Here is a 9400-nt window from a genome sequence, read left to right as displayed (position 1 = left end):
GGCCTACTCTGCAGGGCTGTTCTGAGAGCCTGCCATGCCATGCCATGCCCAGTTCCCCGTATACGCTTAAAGCTGCAGTCCCATCCATACTTTCCTGGGAGTAAGCCCATTGAATATCAGGGGATTTACCTCTTAGTAGACCTGCATAGGCTTGTGACTTAAATTATAGTTTGTCGAAGGTTCCTGAGCATCGATTTCCTCCCCCCACGCAAACCTTCTTGTCAGGCTGAGGGGTGGGGTTGGAGAGAGAAAGTGGGCCCATGTGGGGAAGGGCTATTGTGTTAGCCCCAGGAATTGTCCAGGGTCCGGACTCCTTGTTAGAAGCTCTTTAATTGAGATTAACTGAACCTATCTTCGCAATCCTCGTTTCTTAAGATCATTTTCGGTATCTGAGGGCATGCCAGAACTTCATGTTATTTCTGTGGAAAAGCACCCACTGGTTGCAAGATCACGGAACACACAGATGTAGCAGACAGGTACGTATTCTGTAGCTGACACTGGTCACAATTGTATTAAAACACAGTGGGCGCTCAGTGGGACACTTCCTCCGAGTCAAGAGATTAAGGCTGCAAGCCTTTGCATACTTTCCTGGGAGTAAACCCCAATGGAACACAATGGGATTGTCTCTCAGTAGACCCGCGTAGGATTGTGCTGTAAGGCTGCAATCCTATCCACACTTACTTGGGAGTAAGTCCCATTGATTATAATGAGACTGACTTCTGAATAGACAGGCAAAGGATTGGGCTCAAAGAAGGGGCTCTGCCTTAAAATCAAACGGACTTGCTTGTTAGGAAAGGTGTTGAGCAGCGAGGGGATAAGGACCCTCTGGGAAACTTAAACCGCTAACCGCGGACAAGACAGCGCAGCACACACTGTAGGAGAAAGACGAGCAGGGCAGTTTGATCCAAATCCTTGGAATGGCAGGATTGTCCCTGATCTGAACCAAGAGGAATTATCGTGATTCCCAACGCGCCCTTCTTTGCTGAATGAAACTTTAGTTCAGGCCAATGTATGTCATATTTAAAGTCTGTTCCTGTTTCCCTCCTCCCACTGTTTTGAAGAGGGCAGATACGAACGTATTCTAAACAAACAAGCTGGGCGAAAGGGGTTTGACATGGAAATCCCACCCTCCTTCTTTGGGTCTCACCTGTCTAGAAAAGACCCCCCCCAAAAAAAAAAACAAAAACAAAAACAACACCCAGTTTTGTTTCCATTTCCCAATCTGACCAGCTCTATTAACGCTTTGCGTGCAGTTGGGATCTATCTTTACCCAAGGAAGAAAAAAAAATTAAATTAAAAGGCACTTCAAACCCCAGAATACCTCCTTTATGGAAACACTCCCATCAATATCTGATTGGATGGGCTAAGGTCACTAGAGAATGCCACCCTGAGGCTCTGTGGGTGAACAGGGAAGTGGTTTAGGATTAAGCTGGGAATATGATTTATTTTTATTTTTTAAGTGTCCAGGAGCTGGAGAGGAAAAGCAGGTCCTTATTATCCGGGTTGGGGTTCTTTTCTCCCACTAGGAAAATCCGCGCATACGAGGTTTGATGATATCTATCTAAACTGACCAACTGAAACCTTCAGCCAAATTAAAGATACTCTGGATCGGGCTGTGACTACTAAAACCAGGGTGTTGATAGGACCGTATATGGTAAGGAGATGTTGGTTATTCCGGAGAGGTCTTCCTTTCCCCAGCTCCGCTCTTCAGGACCATCAGTTCCATGTAGCCCTCCTCCACCCCGAATCTAACACCTGGTCTCCGCCTGCGGGCACCTGCCAGGTCTTTTTCTGAGCAGCGCCTGCTGCCACACGCTAAAAGAAGGAGGCGGAGGAGGAATGAGCTCTCTTCCCGACCCGAAACACCTTTCTGGAAAGGGTCTCCTACTGTCTTTCTAGCACCTACTCACCGAGGTACCTGTCTTCAGTTGCTCAGGGCCAGTTCGGCAGGGCTATACTCCAAAGAACCTCAGGGAATCGGTACAGCCCACATTAGTGTACGGCTGACCAGACAGATCATCGGGCGGTTTACTCGGAAGTAAGTGTGCACAGGATCGCCTTTGGCTGCCATCTTACGCATTCTTTCTGGGGAGAAAGTCTCGCTGAATTCCGCGACTTGCAAACAAATGTGCCTGTTTATATGTTAGTGTCTCCTAGACAGTCGACTTGGGCTGCAATCCTAGCCACACTTTCCTGGGAGTAAATATCATTGAACACAATGAGACTTCTGAGCAGATGTGCATAGGATTGTTTTGTTGGACCGCCTGTTGTCAAACTATACTATACTATACTATACTATACTATACTATACTATACTATACTATACTATACTATACTATACAAGCAAGTTCCACTGATTACATTACCCTGGTGTCAGTGGAAGAGTTACTGCCCTATCCTATGCATGTCTGCTCAGAAGTAAGTCCCATTGTGATGGATGAGATTTACTTCCCGGAAAGTGTGGATAGGATTGAACAGTTTAGCACGTGCTTAGTGCTCTTCTGCGGCAATTAATGCCTACTAAAGGGATTAACAATGCCTGCGTCGTACCCTCGCTGTTTTAAGGCGACTTAAAATCCCAGGGTTACTTCAGGGAGTTGCTTTCAGTGCAATCCACTCTTGTCTAGAAGGAATTCTAGTCAGAATCCGCACTGAGTTCAATGAGAGCTCCTCCCAGGTAAAGCTATACTGGACTGCCTCGCCACCCCAGCTTGGCAGATTGAGAGTTTCTTAGAGAAGATTTGGAGGCTTTCGAGCTTCTAGGGAAATGAATGGCTGGGGGTTGATCTGTGTGGTTATGGGCTCTGGCCGAACCTGCTGTTATTTTTTTCCAGGTTCAAGTGGCTGGATTTGCATTTATTCTACTAAACGGAATTTTTTCCAGTCCCTTCTTTGCTGCTGGCAGCGCCCCTATAGGAGCTAATTGTCGTCTTCTACCATACCACACACACACACCCAATCCCTCCTTCCTTTACTCTGAAGCAAGGCCCACGCACTGCCTTCCATGAAATGCCCTTCCAAATAACAGCCCGATCCTATGCATGTCTACTTGGAAGTAAGTCCCCTTGTGTTTAATGGAGCTTACTCCCAAGTTAGTCTGCCTAGGATTGTAGCTATGCCACCCGATCCTATTGTGGTTTCTTTGGAAATAAAGCCCATTGGACAGTGTGCCTCAGATAGCAAAGGGAGAACTTCCAGGTGTCCAGGCCAGGGAGATGGACTTTGGGCTGAAATGGTCCACTCAGGATATACCTTGAACATGTTTCGCCCAGGTTGAGTGGATACAGCCTCTTTAGGGAAGTAAAGAGGCGATTTTCATCCTGGTATTTCCATACTGTGAAGGCGGCCCGCGAGCAGGTGGAGGGGAGGCACCTGGCTTGACCTCTGCCTGGACTCTCCGTTGGCTAAAGGTTGCCTTCCAGCCCCCTCCCGCTATGATTCGTCCACTTGATCAAGGAGATGCCTGGCCTGACAGACTTTGGGTTAAATTGCCAAAACTGCCTACACTGAACATGGCCTGCTGGGATCCACGCTGAACGAAGCCGATCTAGAGCCCAATCCTACGCATGTTTACTCAGAAGTACATCCCATTATAGTCAAGGGGACTTACTCCCAGGAAAGTGCGGATAGGATTGCAGCCCTAGTCTGTGCCCCGCCTCGAAGGTTCTTTGTTCCCAAGTCGAGATCCGCAGTGATTCTCATTTCTGAGCAACTGGAATTAGGATGACGCTGTAAAGAAGCGGCCGTATGCTTCAACTGCCAGGGTCATGACTCATTAGGGTCCTGTTTCATTTGATCGGGCCAACAGGGAATGTGCGGGGGGGGGGGGGAGAGAAGGAAGCAATGCCCCCACTGGAAAGATCTCCGCATGCCCTACTCGCCAATATGAGGTGTTTGGGAGGAACCCTTTGCAATCGCAGCAGGCTGGATGGCCAGGTGAACCAAAGGTGCTCGTGTGGAATTGGAGGGGTGGAACCGTGCACGTTCCTGGCTTCAATTCAGATGCCCCTGCGCTGGGCCTCAGGTTAGTTTCGATGCAGACAGGCCTACTTCCCAGCTGGGTGTGGTGGTTGTGTGACTTCTTAAGGCAGAGGCTCCAAGAACATAAGAACTTACCGCCCCGCTGGATCAGACCCATCTAGTCCAGCTTCCTGTATCTTACAGTGGCCCACCAAATGCCCCAGGGATGACACAAGATAACAAGAAACCTGCATCCTGGTGCCCTCCCTTGCATCTGGCATTCTGACGCAGCTCAATTCTAAAATCAGGAAGTTGCATATACCCATCATGGCTTGTAACTTGTGATGGGCTTTTGCTCCAGAAATCTGTCCAATCTCCTTTAAAAGGCATCCAGGCCAGATGCCATCACCACATCCTGTGGCAAGGAGTCCCACAGACGGATTACACCAGGCTCTAAACCTGGAGCCCATGGATAGGCTTCAGGGGGTCTGCGAACTGGTCCTTCCAATTGTTGTGTATACGCATATGTGCATTTTTCTGGATAGATTAAGCACGCCCAAAAGATTAAGAAGCACTGTCTTATGATATACATAAGATATGTATCTTGGTCATACGATTGATATACATACAATTGTTTATGAGGAAAAAAGGAACTGGTCTCCCGCATTTGGCTTCACTAAGAGTAGCACTTTCCCAGACTACTCCGGAGTAAGATAGAGAGTGACTGGAGTATTTGTATTTGTAACCCCCCCCCCACCCGCGCCATTACCAAAGAGATTGAAAAGTGAGACGATTTGGAGTGCAACCATCCCTTTGAAATCAGTGGGATAAACTTGGATGTTAATTAGTCCGGCTTGCAGCGTCAATGGGGCTTACTCCCAGGTAAGTGTGGATAGAATTGCATCCAAGATGACTGAGGATCGGGCCCACGGTCACGAATGTATGCTCTATTTTAAAACAGGTGCTCCTAAGGTGTGAGCAGAATTGCTGCGGAGTAACTGCGGGTTGCCTTTTAGTTACCGTTTCACATACAGGTTAACCATGAAAACACCGCACGTCAGCCCCAAACTCACTCGCTGGCGTCCCACTCACGGCTTTCCGGGGAACCAACATTCAGTCATATTTCCTTTGCTGACAACAGTTTTTGGGAATTTTGCTTTTTGGGGGGGAAAGGTCTTTCGCTCCAGAGCTAATTTGAAACGACGGGACTGTAGCTGCAGCCCTTCCTTCGCTCACTGAGGCTACAATCCTATCCACACTTACCTGGGAGTAAGCCCCATTGACTATAATGGGATTTATTTCTGGGTAGACATGCATAGGATTGGGCTCTGAGTTGGCAAGCAGGAAAGTCGAATTGACTTTCGGAGAGGGCGTTTTGAGGACCTGATTGTGGCCGCCATCCTATCCAAGCTTAGTTGGGAGTAAGCACCATTCACTCTAATGAGACTTACATATAAGTAGACAAGCATAGGTTTGGATTCTGTAGCTGCAATCCTATCCCCACTTACTTGGGAGTAAGCCCCATTGACTCTAATGAAACTTAGAAGTAAGTTTCTAAGTAGTAGACATGGGTTTGGGTTCCGTGGCTGCTTCCCACTCCTCCCCGGCTGTCAGGTCCTCCCCCCAACTCACACGCCCTCCAGCCGGTGAGGTGCTTGTTCACCCTTCCCTGCAGCCGGGCAAGGAGACCCGAGTCAAGGAAGGCGCTTCTAACCTCAAGTGCTAGTGGTTCGCAAGGGCGGCCACGTCTTTGGCACCGGCGCTGGCACGGAAGCACTGGATCGCCGTGGGAACGGGCGTGAGGAGGAGGAGGGGCTTGGGGAGCGCCAGCCTGACTCGCGGGGTGTCGTCAGAAGTGGCCGCGCGGGAACCTGACGGCGCCTGGCCGCAGATTCCCCGAGAGGAAGAGCTGGGAGGGAGGCTGAGGCCGGCCTCCAGCCTGCTGTGGAGACCCTGCTGGAGCACTGCCGGGCCCCTTCCCACGAGCGCCTTCCCCGGCACTCTGGCGCGGAGAGCCCAGGGGGGGCATGCGAGATGCCAGGCAAGAGGAGCTCTGGAGCGCCCCGGGCTGGGCCGAAGGAGGTGTTGGAGCGCATCTCGCCAGGCGCGACCCGCGGCGCCCAAGGGAGGGGGCGCAGCTGCCCGCCCGGGCTCGGCCTGGAAGGGCGACGGAGGATCTGCTTGCCTGCCTGTCTCCTGCACACGTGACGCGCCCCCGCGCTATAAAGTCTCCGAGAGCTCTGCGAGGCAGTTCAGTGCTGGGGAGAAGTTCTGCCGGGCGTGAGCTGCGCGGGAGGGGGTGGCCCTTCCCCGCCCCCGCCTCTCCCCCGCCCCGCCCCCGCCTGCTTCCTGCCCCCCAGGGCCCCCCAGCGCCTCGTGGGGAGGGAATTGCCAGGGAGCGCCAGTTGCCCTCGGAGTAACTCGGGGAGGGGAGGCGCTGGCGCCTCCTCCCGGGACTCCTCCTCCGCGCCGCCACTAGGGGGTGGCCAAGCGGAGGAGCCCGAGCTCCAGGCAGCAGCAGCAGCAGCAGCAGCCAGCCAGCTAGCGAGAGCGGCGGCGGCGGCGGCGGCACCACCATGACCCTGGGCTGCAGCAGCGGGAGCAGCCGGCCCTGCGGCTTGCTGGCGGCCACCTCGCTCGAGGAAGAGGAGGACGACGAGGCGCTCTCCGACGTGGAGGACGCGGACATCGACGTGGTGGGGCCCCCGCACGAGCACAGCCAGGCCAAGTTCAGCGAGGAGGAGGAGGAGGAAGACGACGAGGACGAGGACGACCTGCGCCTCCTGCCTCAGCCGGCGACCCGGGGGAGGCTGTCCCCAGTCCCGGGAGGCCCCGAGGCGGCGCTGGGGGAGAGTCTCCCCGCGCCAGCCGCTCCCCCGGCCGCCGCCGCCAGCGCGCCTGCCTCCTCCTCCTCGTCCTCCGGGGGCGCGCCGGGGGGCGGCAAGAACCCGCTGGTGAAGCCGCCCTACTCGTACATCGCGCTGATCACCATGGCCATCCTGCAGAGCCCCAAGAAGCGGCTGACGCTGAGCGAGATCTGCGAGTTCATCAGCGGGCGCTTCCCCTACTACCGGGAGAAGTTCCCCGCCTGGCAGAACAGCATCCGCCACAACCTGTCGCTGAACGACTGCTTCGTCAAGATCCCCCGCGAGCCGGGCAACCCGGGCAAGGGCAACTACTGGACTCTGGACCCGGAGTCGGCCGATATGTTCGACAACGGCTCCTTCCTGCGCCGGAGGAAGCGCTTCAAGCGGCAGCAGCAGCAGCTCCACCCGCAGCCCCCGGAGCTCCTCTTGCGCGCGGACCCGGCCGCCTTCCTGCCGGGCTTCGCCTACGGACCCTACGGCTACAACTACGGGCTGCAGCTGCAGAGCTTCCACCACCACCACCACCACCACCCCGCGGCGGCCGCCGCCGCCGCCGCTGCCGCAGCGGGAGGCGGAGGGGCAGCCCCGGGCGCCTTCCCCTTCCAGCCTCCTCCTTGTGCCCTGCCCGCGCCGCCCGGCCCCGGAGCCTCGGCGGCCGCCCCGTCAGTCTTCTCCAGCGGCCTCTCGTCTTTTCTGGGCGGCGAGCTGAGCTGCAGGAAAGCCTTCTACCCCGCCGCCGCCGCCGCCGGGCAGCTCAGCCCCACCGCCTCTCTCCTGCAGAGCCTCAAGACGGACCAGGCAGCCGGCAACAGGCCTTCCTTTTCCATAGACAACATCATCGGAGGAGGAGGGGGCGGTGGCGCGGCCCCCCCGCCGTCCAGCAGCACCACCACCAGCGCGCCCGCCTCGCCCTTCCCCGCGGGCCACGCCGGTGGGCAAGCGCAGGTCCTGGCTATGCTCTCGCCCGCTCTGACTCCCCTCCCGAGCCATTTGAATCTGACCCACGAGTCCCTCCTGCAGTCCGGACAGAACTTTTCCAGTAAGCTCTCCAACCTCAACAGCTGTCCCTTTTAGCCAGCCGCGATGCCCCCCTCCCGAGCAGCCCCCCCTCTCCGCCCCAGCCCCCTCCCGTCCCGGCAGCGCCACTCTCACAATTGCCCTCCCATTGTGTTTTGCAAAGGTAGGAGCTCTTCCTTTTTTTCGGACTGTTGGTCGTCTGGATCGAGTTTGCGTGTGTGTCTCTTCCTCCCTACCTGCCTATTCAGGGACGTGTTAGGAAGGGGTGGGAGAGGAGAAAGCCACCCATCTAGGTACAAATAGTCCGCTTTCTCCAAATGAGTTCTGGCAGCTTGAAAAAAAAAAAGATAATAAAAATAAACAGGGAATAGTTTACAGTTGCGATCCTAAGGGTGCAATCTTATGCACGCACGCACACCTGGGAATAAGCCCCATTGGACACAGTGAGGCTTACTTCTGAGTAGACGTGCATAGGATTGTGTTGTGAGTCACCCACGTGGAAAGATCATCTGTTGAATTCCCTGGGCCCTTACTTCCAAGTAAAGCGTGCTTAGGGTCCCAGGTGGCAGGCAGGCTCTAGTTGTCCAAACATTTTCTTTGAGACCTTGGCTTTAAATCGTCCGTTGTCTGATTCCGTAGTAGTCCCCTGATATTTGAGGAAGCGACTGGATAATAAGGGGTTGGATAACTGCAGCTTGTGTGTGCAAACCCCCCCCCCCTTTATGGTGGAGGTTCCCATAACAGTCCGCTCCACAATCCACTTTCAGCTAAGGAGCTAAGCAGTCTGATTCTGTACATGTTTACCTAGAAGCAAGTCTCATTTGAATCCAATGAGACTGACTCCCAAGTAGATGTGCATGGATAGGACTGCGGCCTTCGGCTTAAGTGGGCGGTGGATCTCTTTTCCAAGAAAGATTGCACTAGTATCATTTTTCTTTTAAAAAAAAGATACTTTCTTTTGCTTATGTGGTTCTCTAGATGTTTCACCTCCCTCCTTTCAAAAGAGAACCCCCTACGTTGAATTGACACTCACTATTCCCATTATAAAGAGAGAGAAAGATAAATTCAGCTTAATGTTTGGAACGAGATTTCAAGTGTACATCTTAACAGATGGGACGATATCAGGAAGTCCTCGCTTGCCCAATCATCCGCCTCCTCTCCGCCCCTTCAACGTGTGTGTTTCTTGTGTATCTGGACTTATTTGTGTGTATATATTGTGCGCCAGGTCCTCCTTAGCCCTCCCCGCTATCTGTGCATCCTTTCTATTTTATTGAAAGAATTGTGAATATTTTGTTGTGGAAAAGGCAACGTAATTTTTTTTTGGTCCACCTTTGGTGTAAATTAATAAATGTTTATGAACTCTTTTAAAAGGAAATGCGCTGGGTTTTGCTCTTCGCTTTCTTAACACAAACAGGATAAAAAAGCAATTAACTTTTGCTTAGGTCTCTGTGGTTCAGAACTGAAGAATTGAAGTGGGGGGGGTCACTAAAGTGCTTGGGTTGGAAAAAATAGTAAGGAACTGCTTAAGCTTTGCAGTCTGAAGGTCAAACCACTTT

General features: G+C 53.4%; 1 protein-coding gene across 1 annotated transcript; it reads left to right on the top strand.

Annotated features, from left to right (window-relative positions):
- Positions 1 to 6536: 6536 nt before the first annotated feature.
- FOXD2 (forkhead box D2) lies at positions 6537 to 7901 on the top strand. Its single transcript, XM_066625722.1, has one exon. It carries the CDS (start codon positions 6537 to 6539, stop codon positions 7899 to 7901), a length of 1365 nt encoding a protein of 454 aa, XP_066481819.1.
- Positions 7902 to 9400: the final 1499 nt, after the last annotated feature.

Source organism: Tiliqua scincoides, chromosome 4 (assembly GCF_035046505.1).
Source record: "Tiliqua scincoides isolate rTilSci1 chromosome 4, rTilSci1.hap2, whole genome shotgun sequence".
Taxonomy (NCBI): Eukaryota; Metazoa; Chordata; class Lepidosauria; order Squamata; family Scincidae; genus Tiliqua; species Tiliqua scincoides.
This window is presented reverse-complemented; position numbering and strand designations above follow the sequence as displayed.

Coding starts and splice junctions, on each gene's coding strand:
- FOXD2 (XM_066625722.1), top strand. CDS start 6,537: ATGACCCTGGGCTGCAGCAGCGGGAGCAGCCGGCCCTGCGGCTTGCTG.